Source organism: Arabidopsis thaliana, chromosome 4 (genome assembly GCF_000001735.4).
Source record: "Arabidopsis thaliana chromosome 4, partial sequence".
In the NCBI taxonomy this organism is placed as follows: Eukaryota; Viridiplantae; Streptophyta; class Magnoliopsida; order Brassicales; family Brassicaceae; genus Arabidopsis; species Arabidopsis thaliana.
In genome coordinates, this window is record NC_003075.7 from 17,271 (window position 1) to 41,445 (window position 24,175).

At 39.1% G+C, this 24,175-nt stretch overlaps 7 protein-coding genes, 1 non-coding gene and 1 pseudogene across 15 annotated transcripts; 6 read left to right on the plus strand and 3 right to left on the minus strand.

The window, feature by feature from the left end:
* Positions 1 to 368: 368 nt before the first annotated feature.
* On the plus strand, positions 369 to 2,913 carry UNE10 (basic helix-loop-helix (bHLH) DNA-binding superfamily protein). 3 transcript variants are annotated; one of them, NM_116222.4, is made up of 6 exons: positions 369 to 684; positions 760 to 1,243; positions 1,330 to 1,422; positions 1,535 to 1,600; positions 2,026 to 2,403; positions 2,492 to 2,913. In NM_116222.4, the coding sequence occupies exons 1-6, from the start codon at positions 593 to 595 to the stop codon at positions 2,576 to 2,578; spliced, it is 1,200 nt and encodes a 399-aa protein (NP_191916.3). In that variant the 5' UTR covers positions 369 to 592; the 3' UTR covers positions 2,579 to 2,913. The 3 variants fall into 3 exon arrangements, with proteins under 3 accessions (NP_191916.3, NP_001329601.1, NP_001329602.1); NM_001340226.1 differs by having other exon boundaries at positions 514 to 1,243; positions 2,492 to 2,796; NM_001340227.1 differs by lacking the exon at positions 2,492 to 2,913 and having other exon boundaries at positions 514 to 684; positions 2,026 to 2,455.
* Positions 2,914 to 4,080: 1,167 nt separating this feature from the next.
* MEE44 (Nucleotidyltransferase family protein) lies at positions 4,081 to 11,794 on the plus strand. Of its 4 annotated transcripts, NM_116223.4 has the most exons (18): positions 4,081 to 5,027; positions 5,417 to 5,929; positions 6,004 to 6,114; positions 6,188 to 7,948; positions 8,024 to 8,140; positions 8,289 to 8,471; positions 8,548 to 8,610; positions 9,069 to 9,140; positions 9,231 to 9,482; positions 9,614 to 9,733; positions 9,949 to 10,008; positions 10,113 to 10,153; positions 10,252 to 10,329; positions 10,418 to 10,502; positions 10,598 to 10,749; positions 10,886 to 11,011; positions 11,103 to 11,304; positions 11,374 to 11,601. In NM_116223.4, the coding sequence occupies exons 1-15, from the start codon at positions 4,167 to 4,169 to the stop codon at positions 10,724 to 10,726; spliced, it is 4,446 nt and encodes a 1,481-aa protein (NP_191917.3). In that variant the 5' UTR covers positions 4,081 to 4,166; the 3' UTR covers positions 10,727 to 10,749; positions 10,886 to 11,011; positions 11,103 to 11,304; positions 11,374 to 11,601. The 4 variants fall into 4 exon arrangements, with proteins under 4 accessions (NP_191917.3, NP_001328570.1, NP_001328569.1 ...); NM_001340229.1 differs by having other exon boundaries at positions 4,100 to 5,027; positions 10,886 to 11,304; positions 11,374 to 11,794; NM_001340230.1 differs by having other exon boundaries at positions 4,101 to 5,027; positions 10,598 to 10,806; positions 10,886 to 11,304.
* A 7-nt stretch (positions 11,795 to 11,801) lies between these two features.
* AT4G00070 (RING/U-box superfamily protein) lies at positions 11,802 to 14,156 on the minus strand (the record flags this gene model as incomplete). Of its 2 annotated transcripts, NM_116224.5 has the most annotated exons (5): positions 11,802 to 12,497; positions 12,579 to 12,713; positions 12,802 to 12,867; positions 13,630 to 13,715; positions 14,000 to 14,156. In NM_116224.5, 5 exons carry the CDS (start codon positions 14,154 to 14,156, stop codon positions 12,402 to 12,404), a joined length of 540 nt encoding a protein of 179 aa, NP_191918.4. In that variant the 3' UTR covers positions 11,802 to 12,401. The 2 variants fall into 2 exon arrangements, with proteins under 2 accessions (NP_191918.4, NP_001329648.1); NM_001340231.1 differs by having other exon boundaries at positions 11,896 to 12,713.
* Positions 14,157 to 15,477: 1,321 nt separating this feature from the next.
* UNE11 (Plant invertase/pectin methylesterase inhibitor superfamily protein) lies at positions 15,478 to 16,486 on the plus strand. Its single transcript, NM_116225.5, has one exon. The coding sequence runs from the start codon at positions 15,676 to 15,678 to the stop codon at positions 16,303 to 16,305; it is 630 nt and encodes a 209-aa protein (NP_191919.1). The 5' UTR covers positions 15,478 to 15,675; the 3' UTR covers positions 16,306 to 16,486.
* A 43-nt stretch (positions 16,487 to 16,529) lies between these two features.
* AT4G00085 lies at positions 16,530 to 16,602 on the plus strand. The gene has a single exon. It is a non-coding gene; the product is annotated as a tRNA-Lys (tRNA).
* A 218-nt stretch (positions 16,603 to 16,820) lies between these two features.
* On the plus strand, positions 16,821 to 19,647 carry AT4G00090 (Transducin/WD40 repeat-like superfamily protein). Its single transcript, NM_116226.4, has 10 exons — positions 16,821 to 17,167; positions 17,275 to 17,380; positions 17,478 to 17,538; positions 17,652 to 17,932; positions 18,141 to 18,280; positions 18,357 to 18,431; positions 18,541 to 18,631; positions 18,800 to 19,003; positions 19,117 to 19,161; positions 19,239 to 19,647. Exons 1-10 carry the CDS (start codon positions 16,964 to 16,966, stop codon positions 19,322 to 19,324), a joined length of 1,293 nt encoding a protein of 430 aa, NP_567150.1. The 5' UTR covers positions 16,821 to 16,963; the 3' UTR covers positions 19,325 to 19,647.
* RPS13A (ribosomal protein S13A) lies at positions 19,646 to 21,114 on the plus strand. Its single transcript, NM_116227.4, has 5 exons — positions 19,646 to 19,924; positions 20,004 to 20,076; positions 20,159 to 20,297; positions 20,381 to 20,567; positions 20,820 to 21,114. Exons 1-5 carry the CDS (start codon positions 19,902 to 19,904, stop codon positions 20,851 to 20,853), a joined length of 456 nt encoding a protein of 151 aa, NP_567151.1. The 5' UTR covers positions 19,646 to 19,901; the 3' UTR covers positions 20,854 to 21,114.
* Positions 21,115 to 21,209: 95 nt separating this feature from the next.
* On the minus strand, positions 21,210 to 23,028 carry GAE3 (UDP-D-glucuronate 4-epimerase 3). The gene has a single exon (NM_116228.3). The coding sequence runs from the start codon at positions 22,722 to 22,724 to the stop codon at positions 21,432 to 21,434; it is 1,293 nt and encodes a 430-aa protein (NP_191922.1). The 5' UTR covers positions 22,725 to 23,028; the 3' UTR covers positions 21,210 to 21,431.
* Positions 23,029 to 23,591: 563 nt separating this feature from the next.
* Positions 23,592 to 24,113, minus strand: AT4G00114 (annotated as a pseudogene). Its single transcript has one exon.
* Positions 24,114 to 24,175: the final 62 nt, after the last annotated feature.

The following is a 24,175-nucleotide window of genomic DNA, read 5'->3' on the forward strand; positions in this document are numbered from 1 at the left end:
TATATAACAATCAAAATACAATTATATTATCTTAAACACTATACAAAACAAACAATATTAACAAAATAAATATAATTTAAATTTAAATTATTTAGTTATAATCTAAATTTTAACTTAATGGACGGTATGTTATTGTTCCTATATCTTTAAATAGTAAAAATCAAACAAGTAATTATACAGTAAATAATATATAAAAATAAGAGTTGTACATTTAGAAAATATAAAACATTAAATCATATATATTTTAATCTACTAAACAAATTAAATTTATACCGCGGGATAAAAACTAGTATTATATGTTAGCGAATCCTACTAAACTATGACAACAAATATACATGCGAGTCGTATACAGAATTGATTCTCACATTTAAGCTGTCAACAAAACATTCAACAAGTCTTAAGCAAGCCATTAAAGAAGGGACCTGAACAATTTAATATATATGGTTAACTATTTAAGTATCATGTCCCCACTTGTCCATTACGTGATTACTACAAAAGTTCACATAAAAGTTCCTTTTTATATATATAGGAAAGGGAAGAAGATCTCAATAACACAAAACCTTTTAAACTAGTAAAATACACAGATTTTAGGATGAGCCAATGTGTTCCAAACTGTCACATCGATGATACTCCGGCAGCAGCCACCACCACCGTCCGCTCCACCACAGCCGCAGACATCCCCATGTACATACCTTAATTTATCATCTTGATAGTATAAGTGGCCACAATATAATGATAGCTTTTCTTGTTTGTCTACAGATTAGACTACGAGGTAGCCGAGCTGACGTGGGAGAACGGGCAACTAGGCTTGCACGGCTTAGGTCCACCGCGAGTGACGGCTTCGTCGACCAAGTACTCCACAGGCGCCGGTGGAACGTTGGAGTCGATAGTGGACCAAGCTACTCGCCTCCCTAACCCTAAGCCCACGGATGAGCTCGTCCCGTGGTTCCATCATCGCTCCTCCAGGGCCGCGATGGCAATGGACGCGCTTGTCCCTTGCTCCAACCTAGTACACGAGCAGCAGAGCAAGCCTGGTGGCGTTGGCTCCACCCGGGTGGGGTCATGTAGCGATGGTCGTACCATGGGCGGTGGAAAACGAGCAAGAGTGGCACCGGAGTGGAGCGGCGGCGGGAGTCAGCGGCTGACCATGGACACTTACGACGTAGGTTTCACCTCAACATCAATGGGCTCGCACGATAACACAATCGACGATCATGACTCCGTCTGCCACAGCCGCCCACAGGCAAGTCATCATATATATTAACTTGTTCTAGTTATTGATGTCTCTAGCTTTATAAGTAAATGATAATAATTAAGGAAAAACGATAGATGGAGGACGAAGAAGAGAAGAAAGCCGGAGGAAAATCATCAGTTTCAACCAAGAGAAGCAGAGCTGCTGCTATTCATAACCAATCCGAACGTGTAATGATTCACTCAACCATTATTTTATTTTTCAAAAAAAGTTTTATGTTATTCGTCTACTGTTACACATGCATGACCCCCTGCGTTTTATCCTTGGTTGATTTTATTACAGAAGAGGAGAGATAAAATCAATCAAAGGATGAAGACTTTGCAAAAACTGGTTCCCAATTCCAGCAAGGTACGCAAGTCGTTTTACATAAACTAGTGTACGTGGCTAAATAAAAGTCATATGCGTACGTATAGTAAAAAAATAGATGCTAGCTAGGTATACATGAAAATAGAGGGGATAATATGAAAAAGGGTGGTGGACCAAAGTGAAGTGAATGCATCTAAAGAAATGGACCTCATACGATGATTCTACTCCACACACTTATGTTCATCAATCTCTTATTTGCTTGTCCCCTAAAAACTTATTTTACATCACTTTATTACTTGGTCCGGTTGGTCCATTCATATACACCTTTAATTATTATATGCCTTGTGGCTGTCGACTCAAAAATCAACACAATCTACATTACACACATGCTCCGTAACATTGGTTTGGTTAATTATAGTAGATACCAAAGAGGCTTGATATATAAATCGTTAATTTTGGAACTATAGACGGATAAAGCATCTATGTTGGATGAAGTGATAGAGTATTTGAAGCAACTTCAAGCACAAGTGAGCATGATGAGCAGAATGAATATGCCTTCTATGATGCTTCCTATGGCCATGCAGCAACAACAACAACTACAAATGTCTCTCATGTCCAATCCCATGGGTTTAGGGATGGGCATGGGGATGCCCGGTCTCGGTCTCCTCGACCTTAATTCTATGAACCGAGCTGCTGCAAGCGCTCCTAATATCCATGCCAACATGATGCCAAACCCATTTTTGCCCATGAATTGTCCATCGTGGGATGCTTCTTCCAATGACTCTCGATTTCAGTCTCCTCTCATCCCCGATCCTATGTCTGCCTTTCTTGCATGCTCTACTCAGGTTGACCCTTTTTCTATATATAGATATACAACTTGGGTCTAAACAATGCTTCAGTACCATTTATATTTTTATATATTTGGAATTGCAGCCAACGACGATGGAAGCGTATAGCAGGATGGCTACATTATATCAGCAAATGCAACAACAACTTCCTCCTCCTTCGAATCCAAAATGATTATTACTCAAACACCTCTATATAGTTTACGTCTATATATGTGTTAGTCACATACATACATATATATATTCCATCATAATTATTTATTTATATGTATAGGCTTCTCATGAATTATGATATTATACGTATTACGTACTTTAAAAATATGTGGTCGTAATTGGATAGAGAAAAATAAATAATGGTTATGTTTGAGTGAATTAGTAACATCACTCCACGTCTCCACCACATCCACAAATGAACTCCAAATTTTCTAGATCAATATACGAACAGTAGATAATCCTTCGTTTTCACGAATTTAATTATGTGACTGAGGATAAGTGAAAAGTGGAAATGGAGTAGACACAATAGCATATGCTTTGTCTGCAAAATTCCACAATAATTTGTTGATAATGTTATTGAATTTATTTATAATGCTACAAGAAACAAAAAGAAAGCGAATGTTTATTTTTTAAAGGTGCTGTAAAATGATTGGGTGTTAACAGGTCAACTTGGCCCCGACCATTACCACACGTTTGTGAGTGAACAAGTCATATTATTATTAATAACGAAAAGTGACTCGAAAATTCATGAGAAAAATGCCAAACTCAACTACTCAAGTAAGTATAAGTATACTGTTTACACTATATAGTAATCAATCGTCACCACAAATTAAGCCCTATATTTGTCGTTTTACTAATAAACGAACGTACAAATACAATATATCACTCAACTTTGATTTAGTTTGAGATGTTGTGTGTACTTAATTACATAAATGAATTTGTGCATGCGACAAGTATTTTCGGACATATCCATATATATACATTTTCTTGCAATGTATAATACGATACGAAGAGGGAGAAAATGACATAAGAGGAAAAGAAATCAAATCATATAACTCCAAAGGTCGACACCAGTTGGTTTGACAGTTAAGTATGATATATACACTCCCAAAAATATGAAAACGGTGGTTGCCATGTTCGTACAAAAGTTAAGAATAATATATATGCTATTTTTTTTAATCTATTATTCACACATAAATGTATTTTTTTAACACCAAATGTAAACTATTTAAATTTCAAAATACATAGTGTGTTGAGCAGATATATTGAAATTTGTAGTGTAAAATGCAAAAAGTTGAAAGCTAAAATTTGCAGATGCATAATGTGTAGTATTGATTTGTTTTTCGTCAAAACTGAAAAAGAAAAAGTTGAAATTTGAGATGATGTGATACATATGTCACATGCATGTGTGTGTGTGTGATAGGTTTAAAAAGAAAGTAAAAGTCAAATGTTGGTTAATGCGAGATTCCTTTCACACCAACAAGGCAAATACATGAGATGAGATGGTCACTGTAGCTAAGAGAAATAGAAAACGAGTATCGCCGACGCAAAAAAGGCTTGGCCGAGACAAAAAGGCCCAATTTTACTACTGTCTAAGAAGAAGAGCATCGAGAATTTACAATGGGCTCAAGCCCAGGCCCGTTTTAAATAGACTCCTATTGATTGGTTAGCAAGTAAGACCGGTTCCAATTTCCGGTTGGGTATTGAGTTGGTTTAAGTTATTAGCCGTTCGTCGTCTTCCTCTGGAGAAAGAAAAAAGAGAGGAAACAATGGAAAATCGCCATCTCCCTTCCAAATTCTTCTCCTCTGCTTCATCCATGGCTCAGAATCAACTTATCGATTCGCTAACATCTCACATATCTCTGTACCACTCCCACTCGTCTTCCTCTTCAATGGCTAATACTATCCCCAATCCTAGGTCGGCGATCCTCCGATGGTTCTCTTCTCTCAGCGTCCACCAGCGCCTCTCTCACCTCACCGTCGTTGATCCCAAGTTCGTCCAAATCCTCCTTCAGATGCTTGGTTATATCCGCACTAAAGGCCCTTGCTCTTTCATCATCCTCCCAGACCTCCCTTCCTCCTCCGATCTCCCCAGTCTCTGCTTTAAAAAATCTCGTGGCTTAATCTCCAGGGTTTCCGAGTCCAACGAGTCAGAGCGTTTCGTTTTCGACTCTACTCGGCTCTTTGGTTCTGGAGAAGGGGAAAGGGCTCAAGATTGCTCTTGCTCCGTCAATTCCCTCGATTCTGTCGTCATGGCCGAGGAATTTCTTACAAATGTGGATCGTTTCGTGGAGACTATGGACGTCTTATCGGATGGAGCATTTCTGAGAGGAGAAGAGAGTGATTTGGGGTCCAATTGGGTAGAATTAGAGTGGCTCAAAGCCAAAGGCTATTATAGCATGGAAGCCTTCGTTGCAAATAGGTTAGAGGTAAGCATGAGATTAGCTTGGCTGAACACAAATAGTGGCAAGAGAAGAGGAATCAAATTGAAAGAGAAATTGAATGCTGCTGCTGCGGCTGCCAATTCGTATTGGAGGAAGAAGGCCTGTGTTGATTGGTGGCAGAATTTGGATGCTGCAACACACAAGAAAATCTGGACTTGTTTGTTTGGGAAGTCGGCTAAATCTGTGGTATGTGTTTTGGAGGGATGTAGTTTATATTACATGGAACTTCATAGATTTGACTATAGCAAATGATGTAGATGTTATTACATGGAACTTCATAGAAATGACTATAGCAAATGATGTAGCCAAATCATGGCTATATGCTGTCAAGGGGTATCATTTCGAGCCAACAAAATGATTCACTAGTATAAAGATCTAACTAAATATTCCCTTATCTAGAGTGTCTATACAAATATTAAATTCCTTGTAGATTTAGGTTGCTTTTGTTTTAGTGTGAACTTGCATTCTGGAAGTCTCTGTCATCATGTGAGCTCTGCCACTGTTCCATTACATGTTATACAAGTGTGTAGATGCTGTTTGATTTGATCTAAATCTCTGCTGTCACTCAAATCCAGATATATGAGATTCTTAGAGAAGCAAATCAAGCACAGCAGGGGGAAATGTGGCTCTTCAATTTTGCAAGTGCAAGGAAAGGGCGTACAGACACTTCTGCAGTTTCATTCTGTGACATGATTTTGGAACCGAACTCTGTACCAAGGAAACCAATAACCGTAGCCAGTAATCTAAGTGGCTTATACGTTCTTCAAGAATTTGCTTCACTGCTCATCTTATGCCAAAATGGCTTAGTTCCAGTACATAGTGTATTTTTCAGCTCAATGGGTACTATCACAACCTTAGTGGATTGCATCTTAAGAAAACTACGAGGTTTTCTTATGGTAATCTCTATTGATTCTGTTAAAAGTGAACTTCTTGACGACAACACTCACAAGTGTTCTCCAAGCTCATCATCAAATCAGAAGCTTGGTTCGACCAACCGTAAACAGAAAGGAAAGACCAGGAACATGAAAAAGCCAACTCCGGAGGCTAAATCTGATAAAAACGTTAATTTGTCCACGAAAAATGGAAAGGTACATAGATTCTATCCATCCGCAGATTATTTATTTCTGTATGGCAACTTGAATTTGATCTTTGATATCTCCAGAAAGATCAAGCTAAACTGGAATTTAACAAAAGCAGAGAAGCGATAGAATGCAAGAAAGTTCCTACAGCTTCGACGATGATCAATGATCCTGAGGCCTCTGCAGCAACTATGGTGAATTATTTTCTTTCCTCATATTTTGGCTGAATTGAACTCAGGTTGTTTAGAAACTGATAATATTTATCAGGAAGTTGTCCCAGGGTTAGTTGCCAGGAAAGGAAGAACTAAGAAGAAAAGGAAAGAAAAGAATAAGAGTAAGAAGTGTACAAGTTTGGAAAATAACGGGGAAGTGAATAAGTCTGTAGTGAATAGTTCAGCCATCGTAAAAGCTTCCAAATGTGATTCAAGTTGTACTTCAGCCAATCAGCATCCTCAGGAATATATCAATGCTCAGATTATTGAAGAGCATGGTTCATTTAGCTGTGAAAGGAATAGATCAGGTACTTGTGCATCTGTGAATGGTGCAGCTAATTGTGAGTATTCTGGAGAGGAAGAATCGCATAGCAAAGCTGAAACGCATGTGATTTCATCCGATTTGAGTTCTGTGGATCCTGCCGGTGGTCCAAGCTGTGAGAACGTGAACCCTCAAAAATCTTGCTGTCGGGGTGATCGTAAAGAAAAGTTGACAATGCCTAATGAACGATCCAGAACTTTGGATGAAGGGGAATCCCATCGGATTCACCATCAGAGAAGAGAAGCAGGTTACGGTTTTGCCTCCAGCAGTTCAGAATTTGTTTCTTATGAGTGGCCTGCTGTAGCTCCTATGTACTTTTCGCATGTTAGTTCTCACCTTCCAACTGCAACTGACAGACTGCACCTTGATGTTGGTCACAATTTGCATCCATACGTACGGCAACCTTTTGTGTCCACTGTGCAACATGCTAGAAATCCTTCAATTGAAGGTTCCCACAAACAAGTTCTCTCTCGACCCATGCCCATGAGTCTAGATTGGCCTCCCATGGTTCATAGCAATTGCGGCTTGACAACAGCATTCACTTGCAATTATGATTCTGGAATTTTGGTGGACATTCCTGAACAGAAAAATAAGCACGAGCTGGGGAATGAATGCGAGAATAACTGGATGTTAGAGGAAGATTTTGAGGTGCACACTGTTTCTGGAGTAGACTATAATCAATATTTCGGTGGTGGAGTGATGTATTGGAATCCTTCCGATCATCTCGGGACTGGCTTCTCTCGCCCTCCTTCCCTTAGTTCTGATGATAGCTCTTGGGCTTGGCATGAAGCTGAAATGAAGAGGTCTGTTGATGACATGGTTGCATTTTCGTCTTCTTACAGCGCAAATGGACTAGATTCTCCAACTGCAGCCTCGTTCTGTTCCCCTTTTCACCCCTTAGGCCCACCAAATCAGCCTCTCGGTTATGTTGTGCCAGGTAATGAAATATCTACCAAAATACTGCAAGCTCCGCCAACAACAATTGAAGGTGCAGGTGAAGAGGAAGTCTCCGGAACTTTGGCTAGTTTATCAGGGGATGTTGAAGGCAATTCAGGAGACTCACTTCCTTATCCAATTTTGCGCCCTATAATTATCCCAAATATGTCAAAATCTGAATACAAGCGTAGTTATGATACTAAAAGCCCAAACGTTCCACCTACAAGGCGCGAGCATCCTCGTATAAAGCGGCCACCGTCACCTGTGGTACTATGTGTTCCACGTGCTCCTCGACCACCACCTCCTTCTCCTGTGAGCAACTCCAGAGCACGGCGAGGTTTTCCAACTGTGAGGTCAGGAAGTTCAAGCCCAAGACATTGGGGTATGAGAGGCTGGTTTCATGACGGTGTAAACTGGGAAGAACCTCGTGGAGCAGAGATTGTTTTGCCCTGGAGAAACAAAAGCCTTGCAGTCAGGCCGATCATTCAGCCGTTACCGGGGGCCCTCCTGCAAGATCACTTAATTGCAATGTCGCAACTAGGCCGAGACCAAGAGCATGTAAGCAACGTCTTTGATATCTATGTATAGCTAAATTCTGCCTAAATTACGTTTGTCTATAATGCTAATTTACAGCCTGATGTGGCCTTCCCTCTGCAACCACCCGAGTTATTGAACTGTCCAATGCAAGGGGAATCTCTCTCACTGATCCACGGTATTCTTAATGACGAGATAGATTCTTTCTGCAAGCAGGTAATCACAATACCTCTTTTTTTTCTCCATATGCTTTAGTAACTGCCTTTAGTTTGCAGAGAACTATATGAGCATCTTTGAAGTGTGTATTTACTTTTCTTGGGATGGCGTTTCTTCTAATCCTTTGAATTATATACTGCTCGCGAAGGTTGCTGCAGAGAATATGGCCCGCAAACCTTATATCAATTGGGCAATCAAGCGGGTTACCCGATCTCTCCAAGTTCTGTGGCCCAGGTCTAGGACGAACATATTTGGTTCATCTGCAACTGGTTTGTCTCTCCCTTCTAGTGATGTGGATCTTGTGGTTTGTCTTCCTCCAGTGAGAAATTTAGTAAGCAAACCCAAAATCATTCCTCGTGTGCATTACTTGTTGAACTGGAAGATCTGATATATAATACCCGCCTCAGGAACCTATCAAAGAGGCAGGAATTTTGGAGGGTCGCAATGGTATAAAGGAGACTTGCCTTCAGGTATGGTTAGTGGCGCAAGTCATGTTGCAACTGTTGAATGTCTTTGGGCTTGGCAGATCTTGTTCTTAAAATCTATATTTCGTTACTCTTGAAATGGGTAGTAGTATACAATCAAGATTCTGTTCTTAAGTTTTACATTTACTTTATTTTGATGATGAATACGTGCTTGTATATTTTTGTATTAGGCGCTAGTCTAATTATTCCATATATGGTTCTATTTTTCTTAATATGTGGTTGCTCAGGTCATGTTATATATGAGGTAACGAGAATTGCTTTAGTATTGTGTAAGCATTGTAATTTACTAATTTGAATAATGCTTGAGCCGACATTCAACTCTACTTCTTTTTCTTTCTTAGAACTGTTTTTATCCTGTTAAGTAAATAAGAGTCCTATATCTGACAGTTCACGTGCTGCATTTTATAACTGAATCCACTTTGCTACATGTTTTTGCTATTCAGCATGCAGCCAGGTATCTCGCGAATCAAGAGTGGGTAAAAACTGACTCCCTGAAGACAGTTGAAAACACAGCTGTAATGCGTCACTTATTGATGTTTTTCTTTATCCACGATTGCTAGTACTTATCATGCTTTTGTTGATATGATCCCTTTATGCTTGTGTAGATACCAATTATCATGCTTGTTGTGGAAGTCCCTTGTGATCTGATATGCAGTATACAGTCACCAAAAGATGGTCCAGACTGTATCACCGTTGACCAGGATAGCAATGGTAACACTGAAATGGTTGGATTTGAAGACTCTGCAGCAGCAAACTCTTTGCCAACAAACACTGGAAACTTGGCAATTGCAAAATCTGTCCGTCTTGACATCAGTTTCAAAACTCCATCCCATACGGGTCTTCAAACCACGCAGCTGGTATTTATTTTATTCTGTTTTCCAAATCCAGATTTCTTTTTTCCTTACATTATACTCTCTTCGTGTGTATGTATCTCTGTAACCTTTTTCCTTCTTTTGGCTCTTGTTTCCTAAAGTGTTCTTTTCTGCAGGTCAAAGATCTGACTGAGCAATTTCCAGCTGCCACACCACTTGCTCTGGTGTTAAAGCAGTTTTTGGCTGATCGTACCCTGGATCAATCATACTCTGGCGGATTAAGCTCTTACTGCCTGGTGAGGTGTATTCTTTTACTTAAGTAATATGTTCTTTTCTTTTGGATTTTAGGCGGCCTGTCTCTGTATGTTTAATGCATATCCTGGTAATTGGTACTTGTCTTATTTAACACTGCGACGTTCTTGGACAGAAATATCTATCCACACTTTTTAATCTAATCCACTGAAACATGTTCCAATATTTGTTTGTAAATCTTAGAGTATAATTATTGCAGGTCTTACTGATTACACGTTTTCTTCAGCATGAGCATCATTTGGGGCGCTCTATCAACCAAGTACGTAATTTTCTTGTTTGCTTATTCTTTGTCACAGGAGCTATCTTGTTTAGGTTTCCTTTTTATATTCATTCAATTACTAATTGAAAAGAAGTATTTTGCAGAACCTTGGGGGGCTTCTAATGGATTTTCTTTACTTTTTTGGGTCAGTCAAAATGGTTACTGATAATTTACAGTGACTGGTATCTCTCACAAGAGGGTCATATGACGATAATTGGTAATGTGGGCTTGCTTGTTTTGCAGTAATGTGTTTGATCCTCGCCAGATGCGTGTATCAGTGCAAGGAAGTGGTATCTATAGGAATCGGGAGAGGGGTTATAGGTAAATATCGCAGTCCTGTCAAACTTCAAGTGAAATACTAACTTTTATTCCTTATGTTATCCTCATGTTTTTGGTTATCTACATATAGTATTGATCCGATACACATTGATGATCCTCTTTTCCCAACAAATAATGTGGGTAGAAATTGCTTCCGTATACATCAATGTATTAAGGTGAGTTGGATCTTATATGCATTTATCAATGCTTTTATCTAAAAAATACAACGATGAAGAAGTTTTATGATAGTAAAGATGATTTATTTGTGCAGGCATTTTCTGAAGCTTACTCTGTTCTGGAAAATGAGCTTACATGCATTACTAGTACCAGTGATTCGTGTGGGAAGCAGCAGCTGCACAATTTGCTTCCAAAAATCATCCCAAGTATCATTTCATCTTAGGAACCAACCGAGATGTCTTTCCTGTACGTGTTGCTTCACAGAACTATTTTGTTGCGTATTTAGTATGAAGAATTGGATAGGTAGATTAATGCAACTCTGATTTCCCTTTAGAAGCTGCCTTCTTTAACCACTGACCTCATCATTCTGTACGAAATGAAGGTGGAGTTGTGATAACTCTGGAAGGTAGAAGCTGCTGATGATGATGATGTTTGCAACTGCCGTGGTGGTTATTGCGAAGATAGGCTTCCGCAACTAATACCTGAGTTGCATATAATCCCTCCCATGGTATTTGCAGATAATCCTCAGAAACCCTTGTTTTTTTGTGTTGAACATTAGTTTGGTTACTTAACTTGCTAGGTTGTTGGTGTGTTTGAAGCACAAGTAGGAAAAATGATTATATAGGTGACGGTGCTTAAAGAGGAAGAGCAAGTGTGGAGACTGGGGGACATTAGAGAGGTGTGTTGTTGTTAGTCAACAACAATGACTAGCTAATTTGAAAGAGAATTGCAGAAGTAAACTAATTTTGAAGAAGACTTTTTGCATTGTTTACTAGGCATGGGACGGCAGTGATATTCGAGGTATGTACAAATTATCTCTATTTTGCAAGTTTCAGAAAACTTAAAAACTAATATGTATTATTTGATCAGGAATGATGATGTTGGCGTGTAAGTGGGATTGAGAAAGGCAATAGAATGATCTCTTCTTCTTTTTCATCCCCACAGTTGGGAATCCGAATCTCTCCATATGTTTCCATGCACTTTAGAAGAAATAACAACAACTTTTCCACAGGTTAAGTTTATATATACAGTAGTAACAAGTTAATGAAAACGAATAATGATGTACATATGCGTTTCCGATATAAATTATTGTCTGCCAAAGTATTGGGATAATCTGAGTGTGGGCTGAAAGTAACAGAACATAGTATTTCTATAGATTAGAAGAACCGGAACAAGCCCATTGGCAACAGTATCCGGTATGATTATAACATTGCAGTAGTGGTATGTCTTGGAGAATCGAGGAGACACTCATCGAGTTTAAATGTGTGGTGGAGAGAATAAAAGTGTGCAGATTTACTTAAAGAGTGAAGGGAAGGTGCTATAAAAAAGGATCTTGTTGGCCACGAGCTTCTTCCTTTTCGTCTTCTCCGCCGCACCCTTTGGGTCAACAGTTAAACCCTCTCCATTACGCGTGTGAGTATACACATATAATATTCACATTATATAAGATTATGTTTCATATAACGTAGATCCTGCCTGTTCTATATACAACAGATTAAATGGTTTTGATATGAGACGTTAGATACTTTATTTCATCTGGTCAACTGCCTTAGCTAGAATAATTTAATGAGTAACAAAAGCAAAATGGTCCTTTATGTTAGAATTGTGGTGAGTAACACAGCAGTTTCGATGCTCTCACCCATCATCCATACTTTCAAATTTGGGAAGCCATCAAAGTACCCCTGATCCCACCACTTCCTCAGACTCGTGAGAGAGAATGGTCCGTGTGTTCTTCCTTTAGGGATTTCATAGAACAACAACAGTTGCTCTGGATCATACTGTTGGTGATCGCGACTGTTCATGTCCTCTTCATCATCATCGCTCAGTTCAATTGTCTCTACTTGATATGATTGAGTTTGATGTTCATCATCGTCTGCTGTTTTCTGACACACCGGACACTATTTCTTTGTCAATATCCATGGTTTCACGCAGTTGACATGGAAGTTGTGCCCACAGTTCAATTTTCCAACCCCAGCTCTCTTCTGAAACCCATCCTGTAATCAATTGACAGTGAGGATATGAACGCATCTCATTTCTATAATAATCTTTCTGAAAGACTCAATCTGGACTTTAACCTGACAGATGCAACATATTTTATCGGCAAGAGATTGAAATTCGGAGGGTTTGGTGTTTCGAAGACAACGGTCTATGTTGCTTGCTTTTACACCAGAGTTCTCATAGCCCATATTGTTACACAGCTGTAGAAGTTGCTGTGCAGAGCCAAAAAAACACACTCAATGAAGATGATAAGATAAATTTATAATGTTTTGTCTGCTCTTGCGATATTGACAAACATACCTCGTATGTCATATGATCAGTATCCATCCTTAATTCTTGGTAGGGATCAGTATCCATCCTCAAACCCTATATCAATACCAAACATACAGAAACTCAGGATCAAACAAGCATAAACCCAATTCAAATCCAGAAATAAGAAGGAAGATGCTCTTAGTACGACTGCAATAAAAATTTATATCATATTAACAACAATTTAGCTATGGTTTAATTCACAGCATATAAAAATATGAAAAACCTCTCATTTCTTGTACATAATTTTTAGAATCAAACCTATAATATATTAGGAAAATTTAAACTAAAAATGTGGATAGTTTGGTCAACAAGAGAGGAGCCAGGCGAATATATTAACAAGTGCGCAATGTGCATACATTCCAAAAGAGTTGGGTATCAGATCCTTTTTCTATGAATAACTTCATTCATGTCCCGTTACTTTTCCCTTACCCTTGTTTCTTTCGAGAGAGGGGAACTACAAGAAGCAAAGAAAAAATCGAATTTTCCCGGAAATAAAAACAAAATTTCTGACGATAGAATGAAAAGGAGATTACTTTTTCTATGTGCTTGACAAAATAAGAAGCTAAGAAATTAGGTAGTTTAAGAATCAACGAAGAAGAAGTGAACAAGCCAGTGAAATCTTGTTCCCTTATATCGATATCCAACCTTGAGAAACTCAGAATCAAACAAGCATAAACTCAAGTCAAACCCAAAAATATACAAAAACCCTATTCTATTCGAGTAAACCCTTATTAGAAAACAAAAACTAAATCGATATGAAACCCTAATCTATTCGGAAAAAAAACTGAACAAAAACTAGCAAAAAACCCTAAATACCTTTGGTCGCTTCCGGAGCTTTTTTTTTCGTTTTGTGGCTTGATTACGTCGATGGAGGTGGTCTGTATAACCTTCTGCCGATTTGACTTCTTTGATTGACATATCGAAAATAAATGGAAAGTAATTATTACAATCATACATGCATGTCAAATAAAAAAATAAAATAAAAATTCCATTTATTTAATATAATGTTCGTTTGTTTTCGAGATGTAATACGAACGTGAACTAGTCAATGGGAGCTAATTGAGAAAAAATAGGAACTAAAAATTAATCACTAACAAACTTCATTTTAATTATGCAAAAAGAAAATTTAAAGTGTCCATGATTTATTTTCCTAGAAAAGGCATAGCTTAATACAAAAAACAAATACCTGCAAAATCTTCATCGCTACTGTTAACAGTTTCTTCTCTTGGTGGGATTTTATTTAAATCAAACAAAAATTCATCTCCATCATCACTATAAACAGTTTTTTCTGGAATTTCATTTAAATCAAACAAAAATTCATTCTCTTCACTTAGAAGTGACATACTCAAATAAAAATTTGGAATTGTGAAGAAAATTAGAAATCATTTTTTTTTAAAAACTTACATAAACATGAATGATTCAGAAAAGTTTTAGTTTGGCTCCGATGTAAAATTTTTGAAATTTTTTGTTTAAAATTAATTATGTAATGGTTGCACAAAAAAAATAATCAATTATGTAAAAAGTTGCTCCATTTTTTCAAGTAATTTGGGTTGTTTGAGAGTTTAATGCGTAACGTTTAATATTACTCTTTAATTGTTTTAATTACTTTACTTGATTGTTTTTATTAAATAATAGTTTTGTTAATTACTGTGCTAAACCTCAAAACATCTGATATATTGAGTAATTTATATATCCAAATAACCTAGGAGACCAAAAGTCTATTAGGTTAAATGAAGACGAGTTCTAGAACTCTCATAAAACCTTTGAAAAAAGCTATTAAAAAAAATCTTTTTTTTTTTGAGTTATATATCTTGATACTGTCTAGCCTAATTATCAATGCTTAATTTTCGTACTTAAATACTATCATCAATTCATCATGGATTTCAGAGCGGATACTCCAATCTTCTTTGCATTTTATCTTTTTTTTACCGTTTAAGGTTAACATAAAAAAAAATATATTCTAAATTTTTTTTTTACTGAAAAAAGATTCTATTAGAAATCTAAGTGCAAAAAAAAATGTTGATTGATGGAGGTTAAGATCAAAATATGAATTTTGTCTTCTTGCATATTAAAAATCTAACCTATATTTTACATGAACGTAAATAGATGATTTTATGAGTGGCAAAAACGAACTCACCATAAAACCATTAGTAACACATGTAGTACAAACCCAATATTGAATAGGAACCGTACTACTTTTCTAATTATTTAAAATTGCAGGAGTGGTATGTCTTGGAGAATCGAGGAGACACGCATCGAGTTTAAATGTGTGGTCGGAGAGAATAAAAGTGTGTGCAGATTTGCTTAAAGAGTGAAGGGAAGGTGCTATAAAAAAGGATCTTGTTGGCCACGAGCTTCTTCCTTTTCGTCTTCTCCGCCGCACCCTTTGGGTCAACAGTTAAACCCTCTCCATTACGCGTGTGAATATACACATATAATATTCACATTATATAAGATTATGTTTCATAACGTAGATCCTGCCTGTTCTATATACAACAGGTTTTGGTATGAGACGTTAGATACTTTAATTCATCTGGTCAAATGCCTAGCTAGAATAAATATCTTTAATCACGTTCAAAATTGATTTTATACGAATACACTTATAATTAATTTAATTATGATATATGGTACTTGCTTTACCGGCCTTCTTGTAACCTTCCTTCAAACTCTAGCTGCTCATCAATTGAATTAACAAACAAAAACAAATCCAAGTCAAGTGATCTTAAATCCAGCTCATTCTTATTCACGTGCCATGCAAAATGATGCATACAGTATATATAAGGGACACACACAAAGACATGTAAATATTATACCATCCACCGATTAAGCTACATATCCTCTCAGTTAATTCTCTAATTCGCCATGGCGGCTAACAACAAATTGTTCTTTGTATTACTCTCCCTGTTCCCTCTCATCATCTTCTCGGCAACCGCCACGTCATCAAAAGACTACGACACGAAGGCTTACGTGCACTCATGGTGCCGAACAACCTTATACCCGAAACTATGCGTCCGGTCGATGTCTCGTTACGTGCGTTCACGCGCGGTGCAAAATCCACGGGATCTGGCCCGATTTGCGCTCAAAGCCAGCCTATATAGAGCTAAGTACACAAAGGCGTTCTTGTTAAAAGAGGTTAAGAACTTGGAGACGACGTTGAGGCCCCAATACTACGCGTCGGTTCACGACTGCTTGGACCAAATAAGAGACAGCGTGAACCAGTTGAGTCTAGCCATAGCGGAGCTAGACAGAGTCAGCAGGAGACAGGGAAAGAGCCAAGGGGATCTACACTGGCATATAAATAACCTGCAGACGTGGACAAGCACAGCTCTTACAGACGCCGAGACTTGCGTGAGCCAGTTCCCGGGACGTAGGATGAGCAAACTTAAGGCTACGATTAAAGGAAAAGTGAAGAATGTGGAGGAAACAACTAGTAATGCCCTTGCCTTCATCGAGCACTACGCTGCTGCTAGGTACCGAGCCAGACGTCCTTAAGCTGAGCCTGTGTGTGTGTTTTGATCATTTTGCCTTAAATTTCTTCTTACTTCTTGATATTTGTGTGTGTAATTGTTAACCAGTCGTGTAAATCCAAAAGTTCATATATGACCGTAAATTGATATAATTCAATAACAAGGAAAGTTCTAAGCCTAAAACAAGCAAGAAAATACCTTTGCCGTATACAAAGATTATTACCATTATTATCGACATCACAGAATGTAGCCCGTCTAGCTCAGTTGGTAGAGCGCAAGGCTCTTAACCTTGTGGTCGTGGGTTCGAGCCCCACGGTGGGCGATAGTGTTTTTTCTGTTGTTTTTGTAAAGAGCTGAAGTTATAAATGGGCTTTGAAATTAATGGGTTCGAACACCAACGGTGGGCCTTTTTTTCTTTCTATTTTTGTAAAGAGCTGAATTTTAAAATGGGCTTTGAAATTAATGGATCAGTGAGGTTAAGGCCCATATTTCTAATAAAATTAGAAGTAGTTACAAACCCGACCCGACCCGGTTACGTGTATGCGGAGATCACTCTCCTCTCCATAAGCTAAGCTCTAGAAACACCGCCTTTAACGTCTCGCTGCACCATTTTTCATCGTTGATCAGTCGTCGATCCTCTTGAGTGATTTGATTTTAGACTTTCTAGTTATCAAACTCGAAAGATGGATTCTGTCCTTGTAGTGGGCATTGCATCGGTTATTCTCGGTGCGTTGATCGCTGTACTCTTCTTCGGTAGCTACTTCCGGAAGCGGACATCGGAGGTGCAATCCATGGCCAAAGCGGAGCCTCAGGATCCGATCCGGAATCCAAAGTCGAATCATCCTGCTCCGAAGAAGAATCATCCCAAATCTCAAGCGTCCGATAAGGTAAGGTTTTAACTCCATTTTGTTCCGAGTTTAGGGATTTCAGATTTGGATATGAGTTGACTTTAAAGCTTTCTCTTCTTCGTTTCTAAATTGCTTGTGGAATGCAGAATCAGAACAAACGGCATCATCCTTTAGATTTAAACACGTTGAAAGGCCACGGTGATGCTGTTACTGGACTCTGTTTCTCGTCCGATGGAAAGAGCTTGGCCACAGGTTAGAACCTATAAACACTCCTACTTAGCTAATCCCTGTCAAGAAGATATTTTTGCTATTTTACAATTCTGATCACATTTGTTCCTGTTTTTGATAGCTTGCGCTGATGGAGTAATCAGGGTGTTCAAGCTAGATGATGCATCAAGCAAAAGCTTCAAGTATTTCTTCCTATATATAATCTTTCAATAGACAATGTTAGCCGGTGGGAGTTTACTTTGCAAGCCCATTTTCATGATCTAACTGTTTTTTTTGTTTGCTTTCTAAAATTCAGATTTTTAAGGATAAATCTTCCTGCTGGAGGACATCCAACCGCCGTGGCATTTGCTGACGATGCCTCATCTATTGTTGTGGCTTGTCATCATATGTCTGGTTCATCTTTGTACATGTACGGTGAAGATAAGCAAAAGGATCAGCAAGGGAAGCTTCCTCTTCCTAGTATCAAATGGGACCACCATCATATTCATGAGAAGAGATCAGTGCTTACCATCTCTGGAGCTACTGCAACTTACGGTACTGCTGATGGAAGTGTTGTCATTGCCTCTTGTTCTGAAGGTATGTTTTTCCATGGCTAGTGTCACTGTCATAGCGATGTTAAATTGGTTTCAGAATCTCTAGTTTAAAACTTGTGTATAAATTGCTAAAGGGTGATTTCAATTTGTGAATACCCTTATGTTCAATATAAGTTCTTGTATTGCTGTTCAAAATGTACTGCTCTGGTGAAATATCCCTTGTTTTTTCCTTAAACCTTGTTATTCGCCAGGGACTGATATCGTCCTTTGGCATGGGAAAACTGGGAGGAATTTGGGACATGTTGATACAAACCAGTTGAAGAACCACATGGCAGCTGTATCACCAAATGGACGTTTTTTGGCAGCTGCAGCATTTACTGCAGATGTGAAAGTAAGTTTTTGTATAAATTCAAACCATCATGAGTGTATGTGTGACCGTATCTCATGTCTTAGCAAGTGCTTTGTAGGTGTGGGAAATTGTGTATCAGAAAGATGGTTCTGTGAAAGAGGTTTCAAGAGTTATGCAACTTAAAGGCCACAAGGTATTATTCCACTACCTATAGCATGATAATCCATCTCCAACGATATAGATTTTTTCTCACTTTTTGTCTTGTAATCGTTTCATGTTTAAACCAATGCTATGGTATCCAGAGTGCAGTGACTTGGTTATGCTTTTCTCCAAACTCAGAGCAAATCATCACCGCTTCAAAAGATGGTTCAATAAGAGTCTGGAACATCAATGGTTAGTAGAATTGTTTTTAAATGTCTGCATCATTCTGATTATTGCCAAATGCAAAACAGATCCCTGGTAACATAAGGGGATCTGTTCTGGAATTTATAATAGATGGAATGATTTTGATTTATTAAACAAATAACCTGAAAGGCATTGTGTTGTGTAATCTGGTTGCAGTCCGTTATCATCTTGATGAGGATCCAAAGACTTTGAAGGTGTTCCCGATTCCACTTTGCGACTCAGGAGGCAATCCGTTGCACTATGATCGTCTCAGCTTATGCCCAGAGGGAAAGATATTGGCAGCAAGCCATGGTTCCACATTGCAGTGGTTATGTGCTGAAACTGGAAATGTCTTGGACACAGCTGAGAAAGCCCACGAAGGTGATAGATAGCTCTCAACATTTCTCTTTGCAACCTATTCAAAACCTTAACATATACCTCAAAACTATTCAAACAAGTGATAGTAAATTTACCACGGTTGGTTGTATGTGCAGGGGATATCACATGCATATCTTGGGCACCCAAGGCTATTACAGTTGGTATGTGCCTGTCTGATTCTTTCTTGTATGTAAAGTTGTATGTGATCTGAATCTCATGTGGTGTTGTTGGTTCTCAGGGGAAAGACATGCCATGGTTTTGGGGACATCAGGCGATGACAAGAAAGTGAAGCTGTGGGAAGCTCCAAAGTCGCAATCTTTGTAGGCTCTCGCATACACGTAGTCCCTTGATGACATGAGGCGTATTTAAACGGTACAACTTGCGAGGAAAAAAACTCTAATAGGTTTTGTTTCGAGTCCCAAGTTGGGATCAAATGAAGGGTGGTTTAAAGTCCTTCTTGTTACCAAGTGTCTTTTAACTTCTGAAGTTTTGAATTTTGCTCATAGGACTAGTACAACACTCACAGTCTTCTATGTTTTCCAAATTAAGGAAATTTAAAAAGCACACAACAACACTAAGAAATATGAATCGATTAAAATTATTATACGCATTTTGTTTTCTTTGTATCAGAAAAATGATAGTCTACATACATATGGTAATTTGGTAAATAATACAAAAAGAATCTACACAACCAAGTGAAAAATCAAAAATGTGTCTGGTCGTGGACTCCGATGGGCTTTTTGAGGCAAATTGAAAACTGGGCCAGAAATATGAAAGGCCCACGTAAGTCCCGAATATAACCTAAAAAGCACACTCTCTAATAACAGCCAGAATTAGGGTTTCTCTTTGTCTTCAGCAGTCAGTGCGCATCCGTAGGAGAAAAGTGTGAGAATCTGCCACCATGGGTCGTATGCACAGTCGAGGGTTTGTTCTTCTTCTTCGTCTTCTTCGTATTATAGTTACGTCAATTGTGAAATCTAACATATCGCTATCATTTATGTAGAAAGGGTATTTCAGCCTCTGCGTTGCCTTACAAGAGATCGTCTCCGAGCTGGCTCAAGACCACCTCTCAGGATGTAAGTTGATATCATCTCTACTTTTTTGCTCTGCTTTGTTGAATGAATCATGCCTTCACATTATTATTATTACATTTGACAGGTTGATGAATCAATCTGCAAATTTGCCAAAAAGGGATTGACCCCTTCCCAGATTGGTGTGATTCTCCGTGACTCTCACGGTATCCCTCAGGTCAAGAGTGTTACTGGAAGCAAGATCTTGAGGATACTCAAAGCTCATGGTGTGTTTTCAATTTCCCAATCTTTCGTTCTGCATTTGTCATTTTGGCTTATGATGTTAATGTCATATTCATACACTTGCAAGGCCTTGCTCCTGAGATCCCTGAGGATCTGTACCATCTAATTAAGAAGGCTGTTGCCATCCGTAAACATCTCGAGAGGAACAGGAAGGACAAGGATTCCAAGTTCAGGCTCATCTTGGTTGAGAGCAGGATTCACCGCCTCGCTCGCTATTACAAGAAGACCAAGAAGCTCCCTCCCGTCTGGAAGTAGTGAGTTACCTTATTCATTGTCTCTTAATGACATGTTGCTTTCAATATCAGCAGTCACTCATAAGTTGTTTAGTAGAAGTTGGTTTGGTCTCTGTATAAGTAGTTTAGTCGAAGTTGGTTTGGTCTCTGTATAAGTAGTTTTGTTTAGAACGGCTTATGAACTATCGTTTACTTGGCCACCCTTTTGCATGAATGAACCCACCTGTTCTCTATGACTCTATGAATTGCACTGACTTACACTCTTATCTGCAGCGAATCCACTACCGCGAGCACCCTTGTGGCTTAAGCTGGAGTCTGGAGGAGGATTCTACTAGTCTGTTGCTTCCCTTTTGTTTTGATGAATTCTCAACTTTAGTCTTAATGTGTCAGCAGGATTTTTGTGTTTGCCTCTCTTTTTTTTCCGGAATCTTATGCTCCCTTGTTTAAGAGAATCGTATGATCTTGAATTTACTATTGAATATGCTTTTGCATCCTTATACTCTTTTCCTTAAGATAACCACATGATCATGAAATCACTATTGGAACCATCATCCCCTTTTAAGCATTCGCATAGCGTTACTATAGTGTAATGAACTGAGAGACAAGAGATTAGGAATGAACTGAGAGACAAGAGATTAGGAATGAACTGAGAGACAAGAGATTTGGAATGAACTGAGAGACAAGAGTGACAAAGAATGTAATCCCGAAATAATGGTTCTTATGGAGTATAAATGGTTTTGAGTAAAAACATATACGGCAAAGACAGGGTATGAGCCGGCCAAAGAACCAACAAAAAGAGCAAGTGTTAAAGAGTGAAACAATCACAAGAATCTCAGAATCAAAAAAAAAAAGAGAGGCTACAAACTCATTGCAGATAGTCAATCATCAGCTTGCAGCTTTCTTTCCGCCATTGTAGTAACCCAAATACCATCTCGCAAACTTCTTGAGACCCGTCTGAAGATCGGTGGTGGGTTTGTAGCCGAGCTCTCTCTGCGCAGAACTGATATTAGCATGAGTGAACTGCACATCCCCGTTCCTCGGCAACTTCATAATGTTCCTCTTGGCCTTGACTTTGAGAAGTCTCTCAAGAATGGTGACAAGATCAGTCACTGGAACGGGCGAAGTGTTGCCGAGATTGAAAACCCGTAACTGAGCCGCACCGCGCTTCTTACCACCACTACCAGTGCTCTTCTCAGCCGTGTCCAAAGCCCCTAAACACCCCTTGACAATGTCATCAATGTAAGTGAAGTCCCTAGCCACGGTTCCATGGTTGACCCCCTCAAAGATTGAAATGGCTTTCCCTTTGAGAATGTCTCTGGTGAAGAAGAAATAGGCCATGTCAGGCCTTCCCCAAGGACCATAGACGGTGAAAAACCTCAAGCCAGTAAGAGAGAGTCCATAGATGTGATTGTAAGTGTGAGCAATCTCTTCACCAGCCTTCTTAGTAGCAGCATAGAGACTAGCTGGTTGGTCAGTTCTGTCTTTCTCGGAGAAGGGGACCTTAGTGTTGAGCCCGTAGACAGAGCTAGAGGAAGCCCAGACAATGGCGGGTTGGGGATTGGCAGATTTGCAAACCTCAAGGAGATTGACGAAGCCAGCGATGTTACTGTGAACATAAGAGCTAGGATTTTCCATGGCGTACCTGACACCAGCTTGAGCAGCCAAATGCATAACGTGGGTAAAGGGAACAACTTCAAAGAGCTTCTTCAAGAGAGCAGCGTCATTGATGTCTCCTTCAACAACAAACACTCCGCTTCTCTCCAAAAGGGCTTGCCTTGCTCTCTTGAGCGATGGATCGTAGTAATCGTTGAAGTTGTCAAGCCCCAGAACGCCATCTCCGCGGCGTTTGAGAGCGGCGGAGACATGGGTACCGACGAAACCGGCGGCTCCGGTGACGAGAACAGAGAAACCGCGGCGGGTACGGAGACGGGCGGAGGATCTGACCCGTTTCTCCCAAGCGGGTCCACCCCAGGAGTAGGTACGAAGAGAACGGCGAGAAGGATCGGCGGGATTGGAGGAAACGGGAGATCGGTAGAAGAAGATGAAGATCAAACCAACGAAGACGAGAGACCAAAAGGCGAGCTTGGCGACGGAGGATTGCCACCGCGTACGGTGGAAGTAGGGCTTGAACTTGCCAGGCGTCGAAGGAATATCATCAAGATGCGACATTTGCTTCATATTTACCTCGACAGAGAGAATCTTCTTCTTCTTCTTCTTTGAGGTTTCTTTTTTTTCTTGGATTGGTTTTGGTTTTGGTTTGTTTGGTGAGAGCGTTTATAGGCTCTCCGAATAATAAGGGAAGATCATCAAATTGAAAAGATTTTTGTTTCTCTATTTTTGGGCCTTCTTTATTTCTTTTTCTCTCGAAAATGCACACACACAGAGAAGAAGAAGATGGTCAAAGAGCAAGAAGAGATTATGAGGATTTAAGGGATAGTCAAAGCTTAATTAATCACTCTAGTCTCTATCTCTTACATTTAATTTTCTACAGATTTAGTTTCACTCTTGATTAATTTAGTTATTATAGGTAGATTAACTTTACTTTTATTATTAATGAAGCTTTCATCATCCTTATGGATCTTACTTTAGGGTTCTTATGGCAACAAATGTACTTTCATCGAATTATCATTCAAATACTGATTCATCAAACTCGATGCACTTACTTATTACAAAATTACGCACACAAATACATGTTTAGGTGCTGCCCAAGATCGTCACGTGCAAACTCTAACTAGTAACATGTTTAGGGATTAATTAAATCAAATTTGCAACTTAATACCAAGGCACATTTATCCATGGGGTACAAAAAAGCAAAGAGTAATCTTCAAGGAATAATATAATAACAACACGCATCTACTAGACCGCATATATAATAGTAATATCCATCAAAGCTCTATTTTATTCTTCAAATTCACTTATTGTAAGATAAAAACATAACGATATTGATTTATAGTGACTAGTGAGTGAGTCCGGGTAAATGTATGTGGAAAGGCACACTTGAACAACGTAGAAAATGTCTTTATGATGTGTAAAAGAGAGCTTAGCTTAACAAAAGTCTTTAGCGGCTGCAATAACCGTATCCACGGTGAGTCCAAATTTCCTGTAGAGCACATTGGCTGGTGCACTTGCTCCAAACTGTCTACACCGATGGCTTTTCTTTTGGAGCCAACCATCTTCTCCCACCCAAAGGTCGACCCTGCTTCAATGCTCAGTCTTGCTGAAACCTCTCAAGGTAACACACTTTCTTTGTATTCTTCTCTTTGTTCATCAAACAGCTCCCAACTCACCAATGACACTACTCTCACTGCTTTTCTTTCTTCTCTTAGCTTCTCTCCAGCCTTTGCAGCTATCTCTAGCTCCGACCCTGTCCCCATTAGGATTACGTCTAGTTTTGTCACCTGTGGAGTTGTCTGAGATTACATATCCCCCCTTCACCACTACCTCGACCGAAGTTCCAGGTAGATGAGGCAGCTTTTGTCTGGACAAAGCCAGGATCGAAGGCCTCTTTCTGTTCTCTACAGCAACTTTGGAGGCACGCGCAGTCAAAGATATCGGAAGGAGACCCATATCACTATGGGCCCAAAAGCCCATATTGGAAATGTCCGTTTAATCACGAGTTATTTGTTAGC

Coding starts and splice junctions, on each gene's coding strand:
- UNE11 (NM_116225.5), top strand. CDS start 15,676: ATGGCGGCTAACAACAAATTGTTCTTTGTATTACTCTCCCTGTTCCCT.
- UNE10 (NM_116222.4), top strand. CDS start 593: ATGAGCCAATGTGTTCCAAACTGTCACATCGATGATACTCCGGCAGCA. Junction 1,601..2,025: donor TGGTTCCCAATTCCAGCAAG/GTACGCAAGTCG, acceptor TTGGAACTATAG/ACGGATAAAGCATCTATGTT. Junction 2,404..2,491: donor TTCTTGCATGCTCTACTCAG/GTTGACCCTTTT, acceptor TTGGAATTGCAG/CCAACGACGATGGAAGCGTA.
- GAE3 (NM_116228.3), bottom strand. CDS start 22,724: ATGAAGCAAATGTCGCATCTTGATGATATTCCTTCGACGCCTGGCAAG.
- MEE44 (NM_116223.4), top strand. CDS start 4,167: ATGGAAAATCGCCATCTCCCTTCCAAATTCTTCTCCTCTGCTTCATCC. Junction 6,115..6,187: donor AGGCCTCTGCAGCAACTATG/GTGAATTATTTT, acceptor AATATTTATCAG/GAAGTTGTCCCAGGGTTAGT. Junction 7,949..8,023: donor TAGGCCGAGACCAAGAGCAT/GTAAGCAACGTC, acceptor GCTAATTTACAG/CCTGATGTGGCCTTCCCTCT.
- AT4G00090 (NM_116226.4), top strand. CDS start 16,964: ATGGATTCTGTCCTTGTAGTGGGCATTGCATCGGTTATTCTCGGTGCG. Junction 17,381..17,477: donor TGGAAAGAGCTTGGCCACAG/GTTAGAACCTAT, acceptor TGTTTTTGATAG/CTTGCGCTGATGGAGTAATC. Junction 18,281..18,356: donor CATTTACTGCAGATGTGAAA/GTAAGTTTTTGT, acceptor AGTGCTTTGTAG/GTGTGGGAAATTGTGTATCA.
- RPS13A (NM_116227.4), top strand. CDS start 19,902: ATGGGTCGTATGCACAGTCGAGG. Junction 20,077..20,158: donor TCAAGACCACCTCTCAGGAT/GTAAGTTGATAT, acceptor TACATTTGACAG/GTTGATGAATCAATCTGCAA. Junction 20,298..20,380: donor GAGGATACTCAAAGCTCATG/GTGTGTTTTCAA, acceptor TACACTTGCAAG/GCCTTGCTCCTGAGATCCCT.